This window comes from Pan paniscus, chromosome 13 (assembly GCF_029289425.2).
Source record: "Pan paniscus chromosome 13, NHGRI_mPanPan1-v2.0_pri, whole genome shotgun sequence".
Classification (NCBI taxonomy): domain Eukaryota; kingdom Metazoa; phylum Chordata; class Mammalia; order Primates; family Hominidae; genus Pan; species Pan paniscus.
In genome coordinates this window covers 94,507,649-94,534,961 of record NC_073262.2, presented here as the reverse complement: position 1 = coordinate 94,534,961, position 27,313 = coordinate 94,507,649, and the positions used below count along the sequence as shown (strand labels likewise).

The 27,313-nt window shown below is 38.8% G+C and overlaps 1 protein-coding gene across 1 annotated transcript; it reads left to right on the top strand.

The window, feature by feature from the left end:
* Window positions 1–13,986: 13,986 nt before the first annotated feature.
* Window positions 13,987–26,941, top strand: CAVIN2 (caveolae associated protein 2). The gene is made up of 2 exons (XM_003825293.5): window positions 13,987–14,810; window positions 24,526–26,941. Exons 1-2 carry the CDS (start codon window positions 14,328–14,330, stop codon window positions 25,318–25,320), a joined length of 1,278 nt encoding a protein of 425 aa, XP_003825341.1. The 5' UTR covers window positions 13,987–14,327; the 3' UTR covers window positions 25,321–26,941.
* The last annotated feature ends 372 nt before the right edge of the window (window positions 26,942–27,313 follow it).

Genomic DNA, 27,313 nt, shown 5'->3' with positions numbered 1-27,313 from the left:
TATAAGAAAAGGAAGACAGAGCATAGCTTTCTCCCTGTGTGTGCACCAAGGAAAGGCCGCAAGAGGACAGAGTGAGAAGGAGGCCATCTAAAAGTCAGGAAGAGACCTTCACTGGAAACAGGATTTGCTGGCACCTTGATCATGGACTTCTAGCCTCCAGAACTGTGAGAAAATAAATATCTGTTTTTAAGCCACCCAGCATGTAGTATTTTGTTATGGCAGCTAGAGTAGCCTAATACACTATCCTATGCCTGCCCCATCCCTGTAGTTTCCTATATCTCAAATAATAGGAGTGCCTACATTTCCTTTACAGGGTCATTCCACAAAGTAGTATCTTAGCTACAGTCAGGAAAACATTTTTCTGAACCTAATTTTGTATTATTTCTCCTAGAAATTAAAATGCCTTCCTTCTCTCTGGTTTTGAGGAAACAGTGGAATATTAAATTTCCAATGACAGACAGCAAAAGTCCAAGTTCTAATATCAATCAATCCTGATTTGCTAATGATAAACCGGGCTTTCATGTGCAAGCCATTCTAGTATCCTCAGGTTTAACAACTTCATCTGCATAAGACCGTTGGTTAGAAATATTAATCAAGACTATACTACAGAAACTTTGCTAATATAATACAAAAAATACTACTTGATTCCTCTTTACACTGTGTAATAGTCACAAGTCCCTCAGTAAGAAAAGTGAATTAAGTGGACAATCCAATCACAAGATTGTTTTGAACTCAATATAGGATGCTAAACATATATCTGAACACAACCAATAGTTTATTTACATTTCTCACTGATTCCTCAGTTCTTATTTATTTGACATTTACTCATTCATTCACTAATTCATGCACAAATATGTGTTTAAATACCTACTGTCATTTAAATGGGCTACAACAGTGGGTAGGCAGAATTATAAGGTGGCCTCCAGGATCCCCACCGCTGGTCTACCTGCCCTGTATAATCCTCACCCCTCAAGTATGGTGACACCTGTGAATATGAGGCGATATCACTCCTCTGATTACGTTACATTAAGTAGCAAAGGTGAAGATATTTTGCAGATGTAATTAAGGTCTCTAATCAGTTGACTGAGTTAATGACAAGGAGATTATCCTGGGTGTGTTTGGCCTAAGTAGGCAAACCCCTAAAAGAGGGTCTAGAGATAGGAGATTCTCCTGCTGGCCTTGAAGAAATAAACTGCCATGTTGTAAGAATGTCTCATGTCTAGACCCTTGGGTAGTCTCCAGGAACTGAGAGCACTCCCCCTCACCCTGGTTTACAGCCAGCAAGAAAAAGAGGATGTTAGTTCTACAGCCACAAGAAGTTGAAATGTGCCAACATCCTGAATGACCTCAAAAGAGGACTCCAAGTCTTAGATGAGACTGCAGCCTAGCCAATACCTTGATATCTGCCTGGTGAAATTTTGAGCTAACCCTAGTGAAACCCAGCAAATCTAACCCTGGACTCCTGACTCACAGAAACTGTGAGACAATAACTGCGCGTTGTTTTAAACTGCTAAGTTTATGGTAATTTGTTACAAATAATAGAAACATAATACAAACCATGAAAAATATAGACAAAGTCACTGCCTTCCTGGAGCTTTAGATCTAGTGAGTGACACAGGCAAAGAGCAGCTCACAAACAGTATTATTTCAATTACACAGTGGTATGTGAAGAATATGCAACAGGGTGCTCAGGGAGAGAAAGACTGAGGATGGCACCCCTATAAGGTAGGATGGTCGGGAAGACTAGCTGAATAATGAGAGGGAAAAAAGCCAGCCATGTGAGAATGAATAGGAAGAACTCCAGGCAGAGAAAACAGCAAGGGAGATGCCCTCAGCGGCACTGGCTATATCATTACAAAATTAACTCCAAGAACCACATGGAGACACTGATACATAAGCTCATTTATTCCCCGAATGTTTAATTTAATATAAATGTATAACTGCCTAAAAAATATGTTTCAGTAGAGTGGGTCCCATTGGACATTAATCAGTTTAAGTGCCGTTAGCAAAAGTTCTAATTATAGTAGCCTTTTAAATTTGGCTTTTCTTCAACCTTTGCCAGGTGGAAATGTGTCTTATAGGACACATACTTAGCACATAATGGAAATTTAAAAAGACAGTTATTGAATTGAAATGAATGCTGCAACTTTATTTAAAGTTTCATGTTTGTTTGATTCTTTTAGGGTAGAATGTTGTCTCCTGTTAGGAGGACATAAAGATAAACAGCAATTAAATTGTACTCTATCCAAGACCTCTGATGTATAAGTCAAGATCTGAATGATGAAATATACAGTAGAAAGACGATATGAAGTGAATACATGCAAAATGAGGTAGCATAGGTAATTTTGGCTAGCTGACTAGTATTTATTGAGCTGTATGTAATAGGCCCTGTGTGGTGTCATCAAACCCACAAAACATTAACACCACAATAGGTATTATTATTAGCACAGTTTTATTTAATAAGAAAAGTGAGGCTTCAAAAGATTAAGTAATTTTCTCAATATGATACAACTAGAATAATAAGCTGGAACTCGAATCTAGGTAACTGACTCTAAATCCCAGCCTGTGAACCACTAGCTGTAAGATGATTGCAATGACAACTAAAATGCACTGAGTTTTTAACCACATGAAAGGCATTAGACCAAGCACATTACATGTTTAACTAATTTAACCCTCAGACCAACCCCATGAAGTAGGTACTCTTAATGTTTCTCATTTTATAACTCATTTTATAGCTAAATCTCAGAGAGGTTAAGAGACTTGCACAAGGTCACTTAACCTTTGTAAGGCTTAGTCCCTTTCTCCTAAAATGGGGCCTCAATACATGGACCTTTTCCCAGACAGTCTGGCACCACAGCCCACACTCAACCAGCACATGACACTGCTGCACTAGTATCAGACCTATGATCCAAAATAAAATAATACTTACTCCAAAACATACATAGCATACATTCTGTTCCTCATTACTCTGGTGTCAAGTTTACATAGCTAAACTATTTAACGTACATTTGGACATTTTAACGTCGTCATTAATATAATTCATTTTAGTTGCCTTTTTTCTTTTCCTCTGGACTGTCTAGTTATCTTCCATTGCTTGGCCAGTGGCCAGGGCTGGAGTAAGATGTTCTCTCCCGTCCCTACCCAAATCTCAAATTTGATTAGTAACTAAAATGTTATGCTCTGCAATTGAGGCTAAAAAAATTAATTAAAATGAGTGCAAATTGCTTGTCTACATTCTAACCTATTGTAATAAGTATTTTGTAAAAGTGGGGCTAATAAGACCAGGGGACTTCCTTGTTTTATAAAAATAAGACCAAAGTGACTTCTACATCCAAACAAAGTAGAGAATATTTCTCAAACTAAATAAGGTGACAAGGGTGTATCCTAAGGACGGAATTACAGCTAACATATAGAAAGTTTGTATTTAATCAATTGTATTGTAACCTATCCAGGGCAACAAATGTGCACCAGAAGGGATATGGTCTGTGTGGAATCTAGAAAAGGAGATCCAAAAAGGAAACACCTGTCAGTGTTTATTCAGCTACGTCCTGGGAAGAGAGGACTCTGGGTCTACAACAGTGTTTTTCAAATTGTGGGTTGTGATTCATTAGTAGGTCATGAAATCAAATTATTGGATAGCAACTGACATTTTTAACAAGTAAAATGAAATAGATCAGAGTACACTGAATCAGGTAAGATTAAGTATTGTTTTGTGAAACTTCTGTTTCTATTATAAATATTTACATATTCATGTATGTCTGAGTGTGCATGTACTTTTTGATATGATAATGCATTTCACTCTGTGGATGAATAAATGAAAACCATTGGTAGACAAATCTTATTTAAGTTTTCTAAGCCAGGGGTTCTCAGACTTTGGGATTTCATGAAACCATAAATCAAATCACACTCCAAAAAAGGAAAAATTGGGACCTGATAGGGTCGCCAGTATTCTTATTCTGTAAAGTTAAAAGTAATTTAAAAGAAATTGTACTATAATGTCTTAAAATCAACATTTTGACATCAATAATAACAATGACATAATCAAAAATAAAGCACATTCTTCTAAATTAAATACATTTAGTTTTATGGTAAGTCCACTGTATTGCCCTTATTTTTTTCATTTCTCTACAGATTCATGAAACCCCCCATGGCAAGGCATAATGTACCCAAAATATGAAAGATCAGTACATATAGTTACCCGCACCTCAATAAAACATTTCTCAGGAATATCAATCTTCTTTTATGCCATCTTAGCATTTACTAGGCTTCCAAAATGGCCACTGTGCTTTGTTATATCAATTAGCTCTCTTTTTATTAATTAATACACAGATACTTGGATTCATATATTTCTCTCCTGTGAGTTTCAGTAGAGTGAGTTAATTTTCCTCAAATATTATCTAAGAGTGAGCAGATAAGATTACATTTCTGGACCTACATACTGGAGATTTGGGTATTTTAGACCATGTGACTCTGGGAGGCAGAGTCAAAGATCAGCTCACAACAGTTCCTGCCATTATGAATACCAGTGTGATTAGCTCAAAAAGCTGACCCCAGAATTTCACATGGCGTTTCCCATGTTTTGAATGCTCTTCAAGAAAACCACCCGGTATCTCCTTGCTTCTGCCTGCTCCTGCATCCAGACTGCTTCCTCTTTCAGGATTTCTTTTAAACTTTTGTCATCTTGGCTTCTCCTTAATTCTTGCCTGGATCTGACCTTCTTCCTACCTGAACAATAGCTAAGCTTGAACAGACACTGTGAGGAACTCTCCTGACCACTTTGTTTTACTTCCATCTTCCAACTGCTATCAATATATTTGTGTCCAAAAAGAGCCTCCAGAACCTCATCAGTCATGTCCCTTACTATGACATGGTATATGACAGCCTGAAGCAGTTAGCTGGTCTCCCTTTATGATTTGATTTTATCGACAACTTTTTAGGGATAACAGTGCCAGATCTGATTGTCAACAAGTTGCACCATTTCTAGCACATAAGAACCTGAGTGAGACAGCATTCATTCAGACTCCACTAATTCGTAACGAACTTTTGAAAATTAGAACCATATTGGACTTGAGTTTACCTCTGAACTATTTATATAAAGGGGGTCACTAAACAAATTAGCAGCATGAACAAAATTTAAAGAGCTTGATTAGCCATTTTGTTTCAAACATATTAACACATAAATTATATGCATTTCAAAGGATAGTCCGCATGAATCCAAATTTATCTATTCATTAAAAGAAGATTCCAATAGCACTTAAACTTAGAAATGTTTTTCTAGCAATTAGTTCAACTTACCACATATACTTGAAAATAATATAATTACATTGCATTTTTTGAAAGAAAGATCCTATAATTTAGATAATATTTTTCTCTAATTTAGATCAGGCTCCCTCCCATTTAAACTTAATTAGTTCAATCTTATGTCAGGGATATTTACACTCATTTACTCTACTGACATAACCCTCTCTCTGCCCTGATTCCTTTAAAGGTCAATCCCTGAACTGGAAAAACTCTATCTTCCCACGTTTTCATTTCTCTTACACCCTGCAGAGGAGTGAAATTAGCAGCGAGAGATGGACATGCCTAATCACCATAGTAGATTGTGGCTCTAAGTAGCTGCTGCAATGAACTATATCCGCTAGCTACAGTGTCCAAAATGCAGGCCAAATACATCTTTCCCTGAAGGGCTCTTCCATTATAGGTTAACATTATCTTTCATAATACTTGAAAACTTCGAAATTTATTCATTGCCTCCTTTGTGCTCCTAGAACTTTGGTTTTTTTCTATTGTAATGCTTAACTCTGTCCTTTTCTCTCACTGGCCGCATATTTCATTAACAGCTTCTTTCTCCATGCCTTTAATTTGTATTTTCCCCAACTTCACCCTTATGTCCTATTCAAGGGTCTTAAACTCAGGAAGCAATTAATAACTGTTTGTTGAATTGAATTAGATCATGCAGTGAAACCTTTCATGTTATAAATAAGGAAAGCCAGTGCCCACAAGGTTGAGTGTTCAATGTCATCCAGTTAGTGTCAGAGCCAAAAATCTAGTTCAGGTCTTTTGATTTCTCAGTCCACTGAAACACTACACTTTGTCAAACTACCTCGACTGTGAGAAGAGGCGAAATCTAGTGACCAAAAAATGCTGTATTGTTTCCGTTTTTAAAGTTGAGAATGTGAGACAATACTAACAAAATTACTCTGCAAAAAAATGTGTTAAAGTGTTCATTAAATTATAAAATAATATCACTGGAAAAGGCCTCCGAAATCAGAGACCAGTTTTACAAGTGAGGAAAGTAAGCCCCAAAGACACGAAATTCCTTTCGCATTATAATAAATTCCATCATGTTTTGTGTTAATCAGCCCTGATATGATGACTGTGCCTGTGCAACAGCCCATAATTGTTTTAGGAGGAGATACTGAAAATATGTTTTAATGAAGCAGTCAGGTACATGAGGACAGTCAGCCAAACCCTTATTCCCTCTGCTCTTGTCACCTCTGCTTGTTACCTGGATTTCTGGCTCGCTCAATATTTATTTATTTTTTCAACTGGAATAGAGCCATAGCTTCCACTAAGACAATAGTTCTTTGAAGCCAACAAATGTGAGCCCAGAGGGAAAGGAATTTGGAATCACACATTTTTAGCATTCAGAGATAATTCAAGATAGTTCAAGTACTTCCTAAGTGTAAACCACCAGGCAAATGCTTCTAGCTGCCACCATTATTCACCTACAAAAATATTTTATTGCTGAATCAAGTTGCATTGCCAAAATATTTTTGATACAAAGTTATTTATAAGCGGTGGGTTCTATCCAGATAGCCTTGATTTAACCAGGAATCCTAAATTTTAATATGAATATGTAGTAATTACAGAAAAATGACAATAGGTAATTCATAAAAATACATTATATGACTATTCATTAACTCAAAAAACAGCAGAATGAGAGGAAATGGTTTTATGTTGCTATGATAAGGATTTAAATCATTTATGAAGAACTTCCTGACATATAACAGACTTGGTTAGCAAAATGGTTTTAGAATTTCCTTCTCTAAAGCTTTCAAATTAATATAACTTTCTTTTCAGACAGGGTAACACATTTCCGTTGTTGTCCTTGGCTTTTATGGGCTTGTTTGTTTGCTTTAATAGAGGACAGAATTTTATGACTTCTTGACATCCATCTATCATGAAACTTCAAAGAACAAATTCACAAGATAGACCTCAAAACTAACAATTTCAAAATAAGGCTTATTAAACGCTGAAACGTGACCAAAGGAATCTCTAAAATCTCCTTCATGGGAGAGATTTAAGATTCAATAAACAGCAGTTAGGTGTCACGAGACAGGGAAAGGAAAACTGAGGAAAAGGGTGGAAACGCTGCCTCTAGCCGGGGAAGGAAGAGCACATTATATCTATCTGCTCATCTTGCTGTTCTTTGCAGAGCCCTAGACTTCCCCTAAGCATCAATTTGGTCATGGAAAAACAATAGATACCCGCCCATTTCCTTCAAGCATTATTTTCCAAGGTTTTACAGTATCTCAAGACATCATATATGAAAAATGCTGTATTATAAGAAAAGCATTATTACTAAATTATCCTTTTAATTTAAAGCTCTTTGCCTCAATTCCTGTTTGCTTTAGGGGTCTGCAATGAAAAACAAAAACTAAGGGTTATTGTGATATTAAGTGTTTCCTGAAACTAAAAAAGGACAAATTCAACACTTCATTAGGTATTGCCTTGTATTGTCTTCTAACTGTTTCTTGTGCGTAAATCTTGCTCTTCCTGTAAGACTCTGAACCTCTCCAGGATGAAGATGTTGATTTATATTTATTTCATATTGTCTGAAAGTCTAAGTCTGTGCTGAGCATATAGCAATTCACTTAATGCAGTTGATTAACTTATGTGTAAGAAAGGCCAAGGCACTCCCATATATTTCCCTAAGGTACGCCACACAGTACTGTGTGAATGAACAGGGCAGATAGAGACAGCAGAAGAGGCATTAATTTTTACTATGGCATATGCAATACAAGATATCAACATATTTTTGAAAAGAAATAAAGTCATACCTTCAAAGCCATGAGGCTGAACTAAATAGTTATATTAGTAAGGGTTTTTATTTAATTTATGTATTTAACACATGTGCTGCTTACCTGTTCCAGGCACTAGTCCAAATATTTCACAAATATTAACTCATTTAATCTCTGTAACAACCCATAATAGTAAGAATTATCATTATCCTCATTTTATAATAAGAACCTGGGGCCTACAAAGGAAAAGCAATTTGTCCAAGGTCATACAACCTTGCTGGAATCAGAAACTGGGAAATCTGGTTTGAGAGTCCATGCTCTTAACTGTTACTCTGTTTACCAAGGGCAATGAGAAAAGGTGGCGGGAGAGAGAGGTAAGGGGACAAGAGTGAGAGAGCAGGAAGAGCTGCCATCTTCAATCATTAAGTCAATGGTTTCTATTTCTGTGTCGAGAGTCAGCTTTTGACATCTCCTTAAAAAAAAAAAAAGAAATACGGGGAAAAGAAGGTAAGAATCAACAGGGCACACAACTAATTATTTGAAGGGCAGCATTTGGAAGGGGCCCATATCACTTTTCACATCTATTGAACAGAATTCAGTAAAATGTCCACACCCAGCTCAAAGAAAGGTTGGGAAGTGTTGTCTTTAGCTGGATGCCCATGTGCCCAACTAAAACTATACCACCATGTTAAAAACGACAAATTGCTACAGAAGAAAGCCCTTTCCTCTCATCCAGATTCCTGCAACATATCTCTGCTTAAATGGTCCTGGTTCAAAGAGGACTTCCTTGACCACCCTAAGATAGCATCCTCATCACTCTCAGGCCGCTTAGTCTGCTTTAGTTTTCTTCCTAGTGTTTATCATTATCTGATATTACATTGTGTTTTATTTATTATCTGTTTCCAATCTCACACCCCTCCCCCTGCCAAAAATATATGCTCCATAAGAACAGGGGCTTTGTCTCTTGTTCACTGCTGTATTCCCAGCACTTAATATTTACTCAATAATATTTGTTAAATGAATGAATTATGAAGGAACAATGTTCTAATGTGTCTTCCTACCGGTGTTCTTGACAAAAACAAAAAAAAGTAAAAAAGAGTTAACTGGCACCAGAGCACCAGAATTCTTCTTAGAAAGGGAGAAAACTTTCTTTTATGATAATAATATCTTCTTGGGGTAGAAGATAAAACCTAATGTCCAGTGTTTGAGTAATATTTCTTTTCATGATACAGAGAGTGGATGCAGGTAAGGAGAAAACAGAAGAAAGAAAACTAGGAGGAGAAAAACCAGCAAGATGTCAGAAATCTTCCTAACTGTGACTCTAAAACTTCATTAACATCTACTACACTTAGAAATACTTTATGTGAGTGGATTGTATGATACTTAAAGAAGGGGTTGGAGTTTACAACCGGGCAGTTATGGAGACGTACAGATATGGCACATAGAGAAACACTTATTTAAACCCAAGAGCCAGAGAAGGCCTTGAGAATGTAAGCTCCTCTAGAGTTTCCTAAAATCTTGGAGTTCCTAAATGACAGCACATGGGAAGTGGGTAAAATTTACCTTATATGTAAACACTATACATTATTTATGCTTCATCACTCATTTATGTAGGATTTCCTTATACATTTCTCTACTTCTTACTGACATCATTGATACACAAGGACTTTGGTTGGAAGAGATTCGAATCATATAATCATGTGCTTTTCATCATTAATATTTCTAGTGAAAGTAAACACTTGATTCCTCTTCACTGCCTTAGAAAAAGATAAGGCAAGACGTTCAGGCATTCTGCAAACTGCACCCTCACTTTCTATCCATACCCACTGCAGGATTCAATGACTCGATATACAGTTCGCCCAGATAGGGTCAGATGATCTTTCAACTCCACCTTCCTTTCTGCATAATGCATTTTATCCTGGTAATATGCTTTTTTCCTACCACTTTTGGTATTAAACCCAGTGTTAAGTTTTTCTTAAGGTGAGAATAATCACACAAAGTCCTTTATTTTGCTTTATAACACTACCTTAGCAGTTAAGTTTTGGAAACAGTAGTATGCATAAAACATATTAGATAGAGGGGTTCTAGGAACAAACCTAGACTATTAACAATAATTATTTTAGAATTACACTGTCATTGCAAACTACAGTTCCCAGTTATCTACTGTTGCATTAAAAAATCACCCCAAAACTCGATGACATAAAACACGTGGATGTGTCATCACGTGGTTTTTCTTTCTTTCCATATGGTGAATATGGACCCTAGGACTGCCTCCTGTTCAAGAGGAAACCCACCCTTTGAAAGGCTTTCGAACTCCAACATAGAGGACAGGGGAAAAGATATATGGAGTAGCCTGCTTAGCTTTCTTTGTTTCTTTAGCCACTGGGGAAAAGGGCTTTCTTTTCTGTGGGATTCTCATTCCAGGTCTCCTATTGCTGTCAGACCAAGAGTGCCCAGATTACTTTATGGACCTACATGGAAAAGGTCAACAAAAGAGACCACTGAGCTGCCTCTGGTCTAGGAATTATGGGCTAGTGGTTCAGAATAGGAAACCACATAGAAATCGGGACCAATTCCTTAACTGATAATAAAGTAGGTATTTTCCTGGAATGACTTCTGTGCTTCTGTGACTTAAACCTCTGAGGTTAACTGGTGTTCGGGGGAGCTGGTGATCAGCTGGAGGATTCTGAGTCCTAACCATACCCTGTCATGACTAAAGCCTTCATGCTCCTAGACTCCAGCAGAGCTAATCATTCCCTCTCTATGCCCACACCTGTACATCTATCCCTAGGATTTGTCTACCTACCTATCCTCCTAAGGTGGGAGATTTTAAAGGGTAACAAATACACACCATTCATCTTTGCATCCCCAGTGCCTAGCACTTATTTCCCACCAGCCAAGTGACCCGTCTCTACATCTTATTGCTATACAGATTCTTCTTAAACACATCACCTTCACGTGTTCAAAAACCTCCACAGCCTGTCACTGTATCAAGTCTAAACTCCACTACCTAATTTCCAAGAAACTTCATAATATGTGGTAGGTAGAATTAATTTTTTTAAGCATTTCTTTTAAGAACTGACTGCTGAAATTCACTGATTTCTCTCAGACAGAAAGAAGACTTAATTTAGGACAACTAAATGGTAAGTTTGGCTGCTCAGGGTTACCTCTATTTCTAACTCATCAACAGTGCTTTCTTTAGTTGTCTTTGCTTTTCCTTTATACGAACCATTGCTGCCCTTATAGTATGTATCAGTCTATTACTTAGTTTCAGGCCATCTTGTATGTTCCCATTACATAGCTCCTTCTAGCTCCCATGATTGTAAGGTTGTCCAACAAAACAAATTGCATCACAGCATGAAACTATTCACTAATGAATTGATCACTTTTAAATATAATTTTTAAAGGATATATGCCAAATTCATTAAAATGATTACCTGACAAGAGAGGGAAGGGAATAAAATGGAAATGGTGATCAAAAGGGGCTCCACTTTATCTGTGATAGCCTTTTAAAAGAACAATCTATTCACGTGGTGATTGTTTTCAAAGGTGACTACAACAGTCTCTCCCAAGCGGCTCACCCTTTTGTCATGGGACATCACTGCTTCTCTCTCTTAAAGAGGTGGAGTCTATTTCCACCCCTTGAATCTGATCTTGGCCTGTGACCTACTTGGAACACAGAATGTAGAAGGGACAAGGGGAGAGTTCCAGAGATACCCTGCAGCCTTAAGACACCCTGCAGCTTTGCTTCTACTCTCTTAGAACCCTGAAGTACCATGTAAAAAAAGTTTGACTTCCCTACTAGAGAGATCAGATGGAGAGGCCCCAGAGGCTGAAAAATGGAAAAGAGAGAAATCCCAATATCCTAGTTGCCCCAGCTGAGGAGGCAGACACGTGAATGAGTCCATCTCAGATTCCTCAGCTCAAACTACAGATGAATGCATATGCCTAGCAGAAATAATCCATTCTAGTTGAGCCCTGACTAGCCAACCACAGAATCATGAGTAAATAAAAAGTTATTTTAAGCCACTGAGTTTCATACTGGTATGTTACACAGCAATAGATGACTGATATTACTTGTGTTATTCAAAATATATATTTTAAAAATAAATAAGCCCACACGCAAACCTTTCTTTCTATTTAACAACTAGCCTCTTTCCTTTTCCCACCTCACACCCCATCTCTTTAATGTCTCTATTCATCTAGCTGATTATACAATATCCAACAATGCAATGCAAAATCAGCGCAAATCAATGCAAAATCAGGGTGAAGTGATTATAATGTGAAATCGCAAATTTTGCAAAATATGTAGGAAATCATGAAGTTGATGAAGGTAATGTTAGAGAAGCCCTTGAATCATGGGCAACTCCTCTGACAAATGAGAATCTGCAGCTGGAATAGTTAACATTAACATTTGAAGAAGAACAAATCTACACGGATGATGGCACAATAAGTGCTTCAAAAAGAAATGATTTGAATGTCAAAATTTAAGAGAGGCTCTTGGAAAATTGATGAAGCCCTCAAATATTTTTGAAATAGTGACGCTCTATGATTTGCCCACAAAAGTCAAATGTAAAAGGACGTCGTGTCATGATATCATATAATTTTGTTAGAAAATTATGCTTCTTAAAATCAACACTTGATTCATCCTTTATTCTAATATTTAACACATTTTTGACCATCTAAATTTTATTAAATATAAGGTAAATTAATTTTAATAATGTTCTTACTTTTTTAAAAGATAACATCTCAACCAAACCTTCTTTTCACCTTTTTTGGTCTCTATTTTTAAAGCATTTGCTTTAAGTGGGTTTTGGTGGTACCAATTATCTGAAGAAATTGAAGGCCTCTGTAAATATCTTTAGTTCATCTTCCTAACTGGCAGCTATACTCATTGAGAGCAGGGTCTCCGTCATGCTTTGCCAATGTCTTCTGGATAGTGCTTCATGCATATAGCAGAAGGCAGAGATTCAACCAACGTGATAACCAACGGCCTGCTGATTGATTGGCTTACATGTAGGTGTTACTATTGATGAATGGCATTGTTCCATTATCAATCCCTGACCTGGTATGAGCTGGCATTTGTTCGTCTCAAAATTGTTCATAGAAGGCCTATTACAAACTTCCTGCTGAAAGCACTTTCAAAGGCTGGATACGTTTAAAATCAACTCAAGCATGTAAAGCCATTTTAGGAAAATAAGCCCCACATCCCAAGGTTCAGCTGAGGAGGGTCACATTTGAGAACAGGTGTGCCACTTCACTGAGCAGGAATTTTAAAATGTCAAACATTAGAACCACTTGAGAAACTCCAACTCAGCCTGCCAACAGACACTTCTGGGCACGTGTCAATAAATGCCTTGCAGAGATGGGCATTTGAGAAAGTCTCTCCTCACCAACTCAAAGTTAGTTAAAACAAATCATCACGGTAGGTTCTTAAAAAGACCACATTTTATTTTTCCTCAGTCTCACTTCTTGAAAAAAACAATCATTTTTTTAAATGTGGTCATTCAAAAAGTTTCCATATATTACATAACAGTCATAACAGCAGTATTACTTTTTTTAAATATCCCTGAAGTTCAATCTCTTTTAACTTATTTTGTATCTGCAACTGCAAGAGTAATAAGAACTGAGCTGTTTTCCTTATCATTATCAGAGTTAGTCCCATTCCTTTGCAAATGAGAAACTAATAATACAAACTTGGCTGCAGTACCCTTTAAACTCTATGCCTCCCAGTAGGACACCCGGTGTTCTGCAACCCATCAGTCAGTTCTAGGGCAAATGCAAACAATACTTTCCGTTACAATAACTTGTATCCAGGAAAAAGAAACAGGCACCCTGTTGCATCTGCAGCATAGCAGCCAGAGAAAAGTTTACCAGCTCTAGCCAATTGGAAGCTGTGGAGCTGGGCCAAGTTAGCATGTTTTTCTCCTCCTCTAGATGAAGTCATGATTGAAATATGACATTGAAAGGGAAGGGGAACAGGAAAGAAAAGCTAAACCTGCAACAAAGTGTCCTGTGCCCAGAACGCGGTTAGGAAGTGTGTGCATACGTCTGAACCCTAAATGGTTCTCAGTTCTGTAAACTTCTCCTCCCACTGGGTGGAGTAGGGCCTTTAAGAGCAGCTGGAATGCAGTTCCCCTGATCAGCGTGGCCAGTTGTTGCCTGTCTGAACCTCTGCCAGTCCTAGAGACTGGTGCCCTGAGCTCCAACCAGCGGGCCTCATCCTACACCCTCACCACCGCAACTTCTCACCCGAGCAAGAAGCAGCTCCCAGAGAGAAAGAACATTCCCACCTGCCTAGCCATGGGAGAGGACGCTGCACAGGCCGAAAAGTTCCAGCACCCTGGGTCTGACATGCGGCAGGAAAAGCCCTCGAGCCCCAGCCCGATGCCTTCCTCCACACCAAGCCCCAGCCTGAACCTAGGGAACACAGAGGAGGCCATCCGGGACAACTCACAGGTGAACGCAGTCACGGTGCTCACGCTCCTGGACAAGCTGGTGAACATGCTAGACGCTGTGCAGGAGAACCAGCACAAGATGGAGCAGCGACAGATCAGTTTGGAGGGCTCCGTGAAGGGCATCCAGAATGACCTCACCAAGCTCTCCAAGTACCAGGCCTCCACCAGCAACACGGTGAGCAAGCTGCTGGAGAAGTCCCGCAAGGTCAGCGCCCACACGCGCGCGGTCAAAGAGCGCATGGATAGGCAGTGCGCACAGGTGAAGCGGCTGGAGAACAACCACGCCCAGCTCCTCCGACGCAACCATTTCAAAGTGCTCATCTTCCAGGTCAGTGCCCCCTATGCCTCCTTACAGGCGGGCTGGAACTCCTTATCATTCTTGATCTCGCTCATCCTGGCTCTCACAGCCATTTTTACATTTGTCCTGCCTGTCAGGGATCACACATACAAGGCACTGTCCCCTGTCTGCCTGCGGAAAGCAAATGTGAAATCTTCACACAGGGGTGGGAATTTCCCAGGTCACTACAGACTAATCCAAAGAAGATGTCCCCGGGCTTAGTAGGCCCCGGGTCATTTGTCAGGGAGCACCTGGATGCACTCTGTACAGGTTGGGAAGATGTGCAGGTGCGTGCACCCTAGTCAAATTCATTTGTCTCTTTGCATTAGGAGCTTAGGGCTCTGGCTGCAGCTGTTAGCTGGACAGGGCAAATTAATTCAGTGGCTGTTCATTAACTCTTAGTGGAAATGAAGTGATCATGTGAGGTATTTTGTTGTTTTTTTAACCAAAAAGTCAAACTATCCCTTTATACAAAGGCTACCAACGTTTTGGGGACCAATCAAATAGAGGATTGATTCCATTGGAGTTAGCCTTGTTCTTTTAAGACTTTTTTGGGGCAAAGCAATCTTGTGGAGTTCTTTTCTAGCAAATGCACTAGAAAAAGAGAGTACAAACACACTAGACGTGCCTCTCCTTGTTCAGAGAGACCACAACTGTTAAGTAAAATAAAAGGAGTGTTATCAGTTATAGTCACAAAGGCTAGTCTTAAATGTTTCTCCTTCAAACGGTTGCCTTAGAATAAAAAGGCCACTTAATTTTTTTTAATGCATCAATGATGCAATTAATGTAGCAAGAGGCTATCTGGGGACAGGGAGATTGCGTGGGGCTCTTGTTCCGCCAAGTGGTGGGCATTTGTGAATCCCAGGGCAGCCCTGCCTAATGCTGGAAGCCCTTCCGCCCAGTGGAATCCAGCCAGCACAGAGCCCAGGAAGCGATTGCCATCCTCGCTCCAGGGCTGTCTCGTTGTGACCATATGAATAGGAGAGGATTTCAAAGCCATGGAGGGGAGAGGCTATAACCAACAGTTTGATTGTGAAAGGCACACAGGGAAAGCCTTCATCTCCCAAGAGAGATTTAGAAATTGGGATTTAAACCGAGGGAGTCTTCTTTTTCAAAATGAATCTGCTCTGCCAAGTTAGAAGCCTTCCTACCCCCATAAAAGGAAAGACTCATCTCGCTGCTTTTTTGTCCTCCTCAAATTGCACTTGAGTATTGTAAAGGTTTAGGGAGCCTATGTCCTCCTCTACCTTGCAGGCTTTTGCAGCTGAAAACTTTTCAGCTTTTAATGCAAATGCAGTAGCTTTTCATGCACCAGATGAATTGAAAAGAGATACTGTAACTGGGCCTTTCTTAAGCCATATGAGATCCTTACTTTATTAGCCTAAGAGATATTAGAAATCTCAGCTCTCAAGCCATTTCTAAATTAAATACTGATCTCCAAACAAAACCAAACATGTACAGACCTGTTTGAGACACCAAAGGAAATTTTCCTGCTTCCAGTATGAATCAGGCAAATTATCTCTTGTCCCATCCCTCAGTTAAGGAGGAGGAAAAAAGTATTTATCTTGTAGAGGAAAGTCACAATTCGTCAGGATTGGGTTTTGTTTTGTTTTGTCATGGATGTTCTGCAGATGTTGGGGGGAGGGATGGAGAGGATATGCTAGTAGAAATTCAGGAGAATTATAAATCTGACATTTAAAAAAAACTGCTTGGGAACTTAAAGGCATATGCTGTTGTGAGGGTCTGACATGGTCTCCTGTTTTGTCACATTGAATTGACAGGTGTGAAATTGCAGCCAGATATGGTAGAAATTCTCCATATAGTGAGTAAAAGCTGAAACAGGGGTGCTCAAGACCAAACTGGAAGCTAAGAATATCCACAGAAATGTGCTCGGACTCCATTCTGGGCCCTTTAGAAAACAATCCCCAAGAACACCTTTAAAGAGCATTTTAGGAGGCAGGAAACTAGAGGCAAGTGACTGGACCTTTCTTAAGCCGTGTAAGATCCTTTATTAGCCTAAAGGATATTAGAATTCTCAACTCTCAAGGCATCGCAAGATGATTGTTTTGTATAAAACTAATGCAAGCACAGTCCCTCAGTGGACTCTCTTGTTCCTTCTAAAAGTAGCAGTTTCCCCAGAGTAGTAATTATGCCAATGGATAAAATAATAATTTGTATTAGAGAGTGGTCCAGTATAGTAGTTCAGAAGATAAATTTTGGAGTCACACAAACAGTAGTTCAAATCCTAGTTCTACCACTTGCTAAATATGTGATATTGGACACAGTTTGTAGCTTCTCCAAACCTGTTTCCTCATCTATACACTGATGATATTAATAAGAGCAAAAAAAATCAAGCACTTAATAAACCCAGCATACATTGGTAAGCATCTTATCTCATTTATCCCGAATCTACAGATGAGGATGTTGAGATTCGAAAATGTTTATGGCTTGTCTGAAGCTACTTAGTAAGCAAGTGGTGAAACTGGGATTCAAACTCATGTTTAATTGATTTCAAAGCACGTACTCTTGAACACTAATGCTTCTTCCCTCCTATCTCTCTCACAGAGTGAGGAATGAAAGAAATAACATTTAAAATAGTTAGCAGGGACTGGCATGGTATAAGTGCTCAATGAATAGAAGATATTACTGAGTGGATCTGAAATTCATTTGCTCAGAAAGAAGGCTACACTTTTGCTTAGTTAGAAATATGGTCCTTGGGTAAAAACTAACCTCACCTTGCCCAGGATCTTAAAACAGCTCCGCTACACACAGAGAACCATGTATTGTATAACTACCGCCATGTTGAAATCAACATTATATCTCATCTCCATGAAAGCAAAGGACTCTTCCCAAAAGACCTACTCAACGAACCCTCCAGTCACAGCATAATCTTCACAGTGGAGCATAAGGGGACTGCTTCCTAGACCTGTGGAGAATGTGGAGGGCAAATATGTACCAGGTGTTACTCAGCGTCTTTAGGTAATTTATCATTTTCAGCCCATCTGAACCCTATGCCAGACTTCCCCTTATTAAATCTACTGTTTCTAATTTAAGACAAAAAATATGTAAAAATAAGAGAGTGAGAAAGGAAAATCTATCCCATGACCTGAGCATATTTGGTACGGTACTGTTGAGAAGAGTACCTTTTCAGTTTGTGGAGTCCTGTTGAGCCCGCCGAAATCTACAGGTCTGTTTTGGTTAGTGGTTGAAGATACTTACACATTTTTTTTTTTTTTTTTTTTGAGACGGAGTCTCGCTCTGTTGCCAAGGCTGGAGTGCAATGGTGGAATCTCAGCTCACTACAAACTCCACCTCCTGGGTTCAATCGATTCTCCTGCCTCAGCCTCCCAAGTAGCTGGGATTACAGGCCCCTGCCACCACGCCCAGCTCATTTTTGTATTTTTAACAGAGACAGGGTTTCACCATGTTGGTCAGGCTGGTCTTGAACTCCTGACATCAGGTGATCCATCCGCCTCAGTCTCCCAAAGTGCTGGGATTACAGGCGTGAGCCACTATGCCTGGCCATAATTGCATTTTTTAAATTCCAAACTTTGTCCTTAATTTTTCCCACTTAAAACGTGTCATTACTTCTTTAAGTCTGTACTGTTACAACATTGTTGTAGCTGTTAAGCATCTAATTTCTTAGCAATTACTTTAAATTATAACCAGCAGTGTCTAAAACTGAAGAAACATTCCTCTCTCTTTCAGCAATAAAATAAATCTTAAAATCCTAGTTAAATTCAGCAGTTTTCTCTTTTAAACTTTTTGGTAATAGCTTCAGATCAATATTTGAATTCAAAATACTGTGACATGACCCAGCATAAATAAAATAAGACTCATAGGCATTGCTGATCAAAAAGCAAATGCTAAAGAAAGACTGAGACTTTGCTTCTAAGCACAGCGATCATTTACTAAAAGAAAAAATAGAATTTGTACAGAAAATCAGTGACTCTACACTTAGGAGGAAATTTTCTCTTTTGATTTAAGAGACTAGAATTTCACAGGTAACTGGCCCTGAGGATGCAGTAGCCTCTTACGTCCTGTTAGGTTCTAGTAATGATTATTTGAAAAAGCAGTTGGGAGATGATTTCAAATCTAGGGAACAAAATGAGAGTACTCTTGGACAGCTTACACTTTCATCCACATAAAATTGGGAAATTGGGTGAAAAAAGTAGAAAGGTTAGCTATTTGCAGTGGATACATTTCTGGAGAATGGAGCCTATAAATGTGTTCAAATCTTCATCCTTTGGGTTCCTTTGATAAGGTCAGAATTTTAGAGAGACGCTAAAAGTGTAACATCTTCAGACCATTTTTAAATTGATTTTTAAAAAGCCTGTGCTTTATCCAAAGTCACTGCTTTGAAGACTGTTACATTAGTACAGACCTGGAAGAAATGAGGATATAGGTAATAAAAGACGCCTTTATATGACAACTCGCCATGTTTCTATCACGCTACAATGTTCCCATATGGGATATTAGTTTTGATGTGTTACTTATCCAGTGCCCTTTTACTTTATGAGATAAACAAAAAATTAGTTCTTATTGTTATTATTTACATTTATTGAATGTGAGCACTGCCCCAGGCACTTTAAGTGAATAACTGATTATTGTTGGTATTTTTTAGAAAGAATCATTGCATACTCTTATGTAAAAAAAAACCAGACTCTTTCAGATGCAGCCCTTCCAAGTAAATGCTGCCCCTTCCACTGCTTTGTAATCTATATCTATTTGAATTGAATGAATGAAAAATGTTCTCCAATGCAACTAAGGTCCTATAGTTTTGATTCTTACATAAAACAAAACACATTTGGTATCAGTACACTATGGAATCAACTCTGTAATTTGTTAATTCTTTTTGTGGGGTTTATGTTAACATCACAGAATCAAACATGTTAGAGCTGGAAAGCACCTTAATAATTGTTCAGTTTAACTTCGTTTTGCGTCAAAGAAACAGAGGCCCTGAGAAACAGTGACTAGCAAGGTTTCATTTTATTATTAATAATAGAGATTATAGAATTGAATTGCAAAATGAGTAAAAACAAACACTATAATCCCACCTTGGTAAAGTTCATGTTTACTGGGTTTTCTACATCAGCTTTTAAATAATTCAGTGTGATTTGGTTTTTTTGTTTGGTTTGGTTTTGTGTTTATTTGTAACAAAGAACACCTAACCAGTGTGTCTTAAAAAAGAATTGAACCCTTGATAACACTGAAAAATAATGAAACTTTTAAATCCTCCAGAATGTGAAAGACTGCTCAGGGATTATAACTAATGCATTTTATTCTTATGACTTGCTGATTCCACCGACAGCTGCCTTAGGGGTGCAGTTCTAATCAATGACTGTATCCACTTGGCAATCCATACCTCAGAAACACAAATTGGAGAAAACCATCAATGTGTAAAAGAGACCTATAAATCAGAATGTCAGGTGGGCACAGTTTCATTTTAATAACTAGTATTTAGAGATTATTGGATAAAATATTCCATGGACACAAATTTATGGTCTTCATATCCCTCCAGGATTCTACCGCATCCCAGTGGGAATATGACATCCTTTGTTATTTTCTTCTACCAACAGGAATGATGAGTTAGTGACAGGAAAGCAAACTGTTGTTTTTTCTCTCCTTATTCAAGCTTTTAAATGACTTACCATGATTTCCTTTCTAAGGAGAGTCATAGAGTCTTCTTTTCTGTTAAGGTGTGCATATCTAGGTATTTAGATATGTACACAGAAGATTTGCTTCCATGAGCTTCAAACCAAGAAGTGTCCAGCATGTTAGCAAGTTTGTCTGTGTTGATACAAATAGGACTATTAGTTCACTAGGATCGATATGAACAGCAAACAAGTTAAAGTACAAGGAGAAATGCTACTTTTTCAGTTCTTTCCATTCATTTTTATGCTGTGAGCATATCAGTCATATATGTTTGAAGTGTGCTGTTTTATTCCCCTTCCTTTGAAAAACTCCTAAGGGTTCTTGTGAAAGGTCAGAACCGGGAACACCTGCATCAGGGGAGCTGAGGACCTTTTTGAAAACAAAGGGTAAATAATCAGCTCTCTTGGGGCCTCTACTGGGCAGAACTACCAAAGGAAGCAGTGCAGCCCACAAGGGATTCCTAGTGCCATTTTCAGGAGCTACAAACCCTAAGTAGACCTACAAGTAACTAGGGCAGGGAAGCAGTGACAAAATTGAGGATGTGTACTTGATCTTCTCTCTTGAAATCGTCATCAGTCTTGCAACCTGTAAGAGAAAGCAAATCAGAAACATTACAACAGGAGGCTGAAGGCAGAAGTGTCACCTTGCTTATAGGCATATGAAATATCAAGTGTTTCCACGAGGTGTGTGGGGGAGCTTGAGCACAGGGCACGTGTGCAGGTGAGATTAGGCACCTCAGGAGAGGGCAGTTATCCAGCATCCATTATCTTAAGTTTAGACTGAGTTTCCACCACCATAAGAGTTACTTCACTGTCAAACACCACTCACATGTTTTACTATAGAACAGAAATTTTGAAAAGTATCAGTATTTTTCTGCTTCCAAACAAACATTATGGAAAGGTAAGAGCTACATGTGCTTGGACATTCACAGATTTTTGTGTGAAAAGAAAGGGCTTACCTTCAGAGTAGATGCCATCAGAAGCCACAAAATAAACACTGTTCAATATACAGAACATTAAATCCTGTTTGTGTAATTAAAATGACAGCAGAAGCATAGCAGTTAGCCAAGAAGACATATCTCACTTGTTTCCAGTTGCATAAAGACACATCCAACTCATTCTGGATTATCTCTGTTCCTGCTGGGTTTATTTTTATAGCTGGCATCAAAAAAGCTCTCATATAATTTCCCTGGCATTTTACAAAAGAGTTCAATTGGGTTTCCTACCTTCCCCCAATACCCATTCATATACACAGTGTGTATCTACCACAGATCATATATGATTCACCTTATAATAACTTTCCTCAAAGCTGTCCTCAAAAGATACATGATAAAAGAATCGAAAGAGTCTAAAACTCAACAGCAACTATGCTTTTGTAATAATAAAATGTATATTTAAGGAAAAACTGTAATATTATTAGTTTAATTCCTTTAGAAGTTCAGTTAATATGCCTACCTTTTGTTGGGATTAAATAAAGGGAAGTTATACAACTTACTACCTTTGATTACCCTGAGAGATTCTACTATGCAAAATGTACCTCTTCTCTGGTAGCCAAGGATTATTTTTACAGTTTTCTGCCTGAATTTCTGCTTTCCTCACTGAGGACTTTTAGTGACATTTCACTGATCTCTTGGTTTCTTCCTTTCCTGTAAGCAACTCCTGTCAAACCTTCTCAACCCTCTTGTCAAACCCCAGAAGTAATTTTGCTTCTAGACTAAGCATCCAAGCCTTAGCTATTTCAGTTGTCTAACCCTCTTTTAGTAACAACCATCCACTGCGAAGAAAATCCTTCCTTAAAAATGGAGATCATTGCCCCCATTGGGACTTAGGTTCTCTTGATTTCCCAATGGCACCAGCAGTCAGCAAACTTCCTTCTAGACACAGAGCTAAACTTGTTCTTTTATAGTCCTCAAGCCTGCCCAAAAGAGGGGCAATCTCCATTCCAGCCACTCTCAGGGCATTCTTAGAAAGCCACCTCACCCAACATGCACTCATTTAACAAGCAGCTGTTGAGCTCTAGGTGCTGGGACACAGCATGGACAAGAGACAAAAATCCCTGCCCTCATGGGGAGTACACTCCGGGGAACTAGAGGCAACCGCAACTTGAAACACGGGAAAGCAGTGCTTGTAAAAGGCCATGTTATAAATAACCTGTGGCAGTCCCATGCTCCTTTTATTTATTTTTTTACTTTGTCTTTTACTATGGCCTGGACACTTACCATGACATTCAAAATGGCAGAGTGTGGAGAGAGTTTTGGGAAACACAATATATGATATCGTCACTCTAACGAGGAATTCTATTTAATTGGACTTTTCTGCTTTTTGCGTCGACACAAGACATTACCCTTTGTTTCTAACCAATTTATGGAAAGGACTCTGTATAGTGTGTATAAGGGGAGACACAGGGTTGTATTTTTCAAGGAATATCATAATTCTACCATTCAGTTGTTAACAAGGAGAGGGTTTTTTTAAGTTTCTGTAAAATATCTAAACTTTAGTCTTTGTATCAAATATAAAGTGACACTCTTAAAGCATGTTTTCATCTTTTCAGTCAATCAAAATTACAAAACAAGAAGGGAAGTTCTTGCCATTAACATAAATTTTGCATGACGTTTAAGTCCCAGGTAGACTTTAAAATCCACTAAATCCAGTTATTTTTCAAACTGAAAGTTTACTGAACAGCCTTAGATATAATCAGGCAATCCTGAGGCTCTGGTTGCAGGAGAGGTGGCAGGGGGGTCTGGAGCTTTGCCCCCCTCTGGCATTCCAGCAGAACCCCTGGTGCCCCTGGGAGTGCAGTATGAAAGCTGCTAATCTAGGTCAAATCTCTTGTTCATATCTGGAAGAAACTGAGACCCAAGGAGATTAAGTTATTTGCTGAAAGCTGTCCTCTATTCAGTAGTACAGCAAAGACTGAGACTCAGGCCTCTGGCCACACATTCACTACTGTGCCATTTCTTTCAAAAAAGATGTGAAGACATCTTGCTGACTGGCTCTCCTTTTCCAGTATTCAAAGAAAAATATTTAAAAATCAAGAGTTCTTTAGCTGTGTAACCCGAGTCTGTCTGCATTCAAAACTCCCCAGTGAGCAATGTTGCAACACCATCCCCCTTCCACTCTAGAGTTGAGTGTTCAGGTGCTGCTCCTTGAGAGCCAAGAGGAGCCATCTTTGCCTGTGTGCCCGGCAGCTGGAGGAGAGTGCTGGCAACGGTGAAGGGGGCAGCTTTCTGTGCTTCTCTCCTCACTCTTCGCTGGAAGTGAGGGCCAAAGTATTCTTGCCCAAAGAAGCTCTGTGTAACACTAGAGAATTGATAAAACTATGGCTGGCAGCATAATTTCCCCTCACTACTCTAAAAATAACCCTAAGATCTCACCTCCGCTTAGTAACTCCCCAAAGGATATTCTAAACCAGAAGGCTTCCTGAGTGCACCCCCAGGAAGCCTAGTCCTTGCTTCTCTCACTCTTAAATGATGTCCTCAGCAAAATTAGTGTGCACCTTTGAGCAGATACTAAGGCTGGCCCTACCTTTACTTCTGACTCCTAGTTGGAGAGGGAACCCAGTCAAGGCTTTATGTGTGTCTGGTACTTGAAGACTTCTCAGTTCTCACCCTTGCCCTATCTTTTATCTGCCAACTTGATCTTCAGGCTCTTCTGCAGTGGGATTTTGGCAGGCCCAAGCCCTCTGACCTCAAAAGAGGATAGGAGAGAGAGGGCCTCCGGGTTCACAGCACAGTAACGTTCTTTAGCTCCGTTATCTAGGCAGCTTCCTGGTCTATCTCAGTCACTGCCCACTTCCCCTCTGCCTGTCACTGATAGAGTTTCTGCCGGTTGTCCTCCTGATATTCCCAACAGGCTGCCCTTGGCCTTATCCAGCCTAAAGAGAATGACTTGACGAGTTTAGAATTAACTCTTCCTATTCTAGAAAACTCAAGCCACAAACATTTGTTTTTTATCATCACCATGTCTCCAAAACAGACACACGTATTACAGCAGCTCAGGACTATTTGTGAAATATGTTATTAACATGAAACCTACATTGTCCGTCTTTTCAGGAGGAAAATGAGATCCCTGCCAGCGTGTTTGTGAAAGAGCCCGTTTCCGGCGCCGTGGAAGGGAAGGAGGAGCTTCCGGATGAAAACAAATCCCTGGAGGAAACCCTGCACACCGTGGACCTCTCGTCAGATGATGATTTGCCCCACGATGAGGAGGCCCTGGAAGACAGTGCCGAGGAAAAGGTGGAAGAAAGTAGGGCAGAGAAAATAAAAAGATCCAGCCTCAAGAAAGTGGATAGCCTCAAGAAAGCATTTTCTCGCCAGAACATCGAGAAAAAGATGAACAAGCTGGGGACAAAGATCGTATCTGTAGAGAGGAGAGAGAAGATTAAGAAATCTCTCACGTCAAATCACCAGAAAATATCCTCAGGAAAAAGCTCCCCCTTCAAGGTTTCTCCCCTCACTTTCGGGCGGAAGAAAGTCCGAGAGGGAGAAAGCCATGCAGAAAATGAGACCAAGTCAGAAGACCTGCCTAGCAGTGAGCAGATGCCAAATGACCAGGAAGAGGAGTCCTTTGCAGAGGGTCATTCCGAAGCGTCCCTCGCCAGCGCCCTGGTGGAAGGGGAAATTGCAGAGGAGGCTGCTGAGAAGGCGACCTCCAGGGGGAGTAACTCGGGGATGGACAGCAACATCGACTTGACTATTGTGGAAGATGAAGAGGAGGAGTCAGTGGCCCTGGAACAGGCACAGAAGGTACGCTATGAGGGTAGCTACCCGCTAACATCCGAGGAGGCGGAGCGCTCCGATGAGGACCTCGTGCAGCCCGCCGTGTTCCAGGTGCACCAGACCTCCTGAGCTTAGAGCCACCATGCCATCCTGTGCTGTGCTCAAGCGGGCAGCCAGGGCTGAAGAACAAACTCTTGCACATCTCCAGCACGACTCACCCACTCCTGCGTTCCTGTCCAGGCAGTAATCATTGACCATATAGTCACAGTAAGACACACGAGACCAGGCTTTACCATGAAAGCGACCTGTCACGGACTCCACTTTTAATTTGCTCTTAGGTTCTATCTCTGTAGAATGTCTCCAAGATTGAAGAAGAAACTGAGCAGTTGAAAAATGCTAATCTGTTTGACTTAGTCAGAAAAAAACAGAGGATAATTAAGATACTAGTCATGAAAAGTGATTCATTCTTTTTTGTCATTCCATAAGCTTGCTGAATAGTGTACCGGTAATATATTGTATTTCCACCGTACTCTGTGAATCTAATTATTATTCTTTAAGTGTTGATATATAATATACATAAATATGTAAGCTAAACATATAACTATATGTTTTAAGAAGAAAACATCTACGAAAGGTAAAAAGAGATGATCAGTTGGTTGTTTACTTGCTAGAAACCATTGTTTTATTGCAAACGAAGGAAAAATGAAGAGATTATAAAAGTCAGCTAATGAAGTAAGATACGTAGTAAAGTCAGGACTATTCAAAAAGTAAGAAAGAAAATTTGGAAAATGAGAGAAACAGGAAACAAAGAATGCCGAAAAGAATGAAAACAGAGAAAAAATGTATGTGCTTGAAAGTAAAATATTTACAATAGTAGCTTAACTATTTCACTCTTTAAATAAAAATACTAAAGAAGTTCGTATATCCTAGAATAACATGTCATCTTCAAAATATTTTTATTTTCTAATATTTTTAATAAGAAACATTTTATAGTGTTAAAGCTGTATTTTTCTTAATAAATAAAGGACATTACAAATATTTCTTTAAGGAAGTTCAAAAGGATGTTGTCTTGTTAACATTGGAACGAATATAAATCTTCAAAATACAATTAATATATACTGTTTTGTGGAAACTTAGCTCATACTATTCTTTAATGCTCTTCAAATTTAAACTAACCCTTACATTCCATGTGATGTGATGTAGGCTTATAAGATGCTAAAATCTATAGGTTTTGGAAGTGAAAGATACTATTTTTTCTTTTTTTGTACATAATGGGAATTTCATTCCAGATTATATTTTATTTATATATTAATTTCACAGAATATTAATATTTCTTAACTTCTTAAAGCATGCTAGCGTTTTATGTATATGTACACATATATTCAGACAGGGTAATTTTATCTGCTGCCTAACATTGTACTAAAATATTGCTTTATCTGTTTTTAATTACAAAATGCTAATGATTTCTTAAATTATAGTTTAAAGACAATTGGCCCAGGGAGCAAATCCCCTGCCTTTAGTATGAACCACTATAAGTAACCTTACAAATAGAGTTAATCCAAGACAATATTAACAAACTGTGCTTTGTCTTTAATAAAAGGGATAGGATTAACAAACATATTGATGGCATAACCTATTCAGCTATGTCCTTATTTTTGCAATAATGTAACCTCAAATATTGGATTGTTGAACCAACAATGGCTGTGTTAAAGAAGATTAAATAAACCGAAAAATAAAAAGCATGAAACAATGTCAGTTTCTTTGGCAGAACAGTTTTAGAACAAGCAGAAAGAATTGATTTTTAAACTGTCCTCCAAACGTAGCAGTAATGTTGATTGTTTCAGTCTTGATTTCCCCTATTAACTCTGCTTCCCCCAACCGATCTCATTTAGAAATCTAAGTCTCATTCTTCAAGTTTAACTTTTTTGACATCACCTTGCCAGCCTTGGAGAGTATCTGAATTTATTGCAGCAGCTTGATGAGTTTGATAGTTACATCTGCATTTTTCTTGTATTATATCAGAACTTCTAATACCTTAAATAGTCCTGCAAACATGAATGTATTGACCTGTAAATTCAGTTTATTCATACAGATAATCCTTTGTCTTCTGCAGTGCCATAGA

What these genes read in the sequence shown, in the direction of transcription:
- CAVIN2 (XM_003825293.5), top strand. Translation starts at nt 14,328, where the DNA reads ATGGGAGAGGACGCTGCACAGGCCGAAAAGTTCCAGCACCCTGGGTCT. An exon ending in TCAAAGTGCTCATCTTCCAG is followed by an intron (nt 14,811 to 24,525) that starts GTCAGTGCCCCC and finishes CCGTCTTTTCAG; the next exon opens with GAGGAAAATGAGATCCCTGC.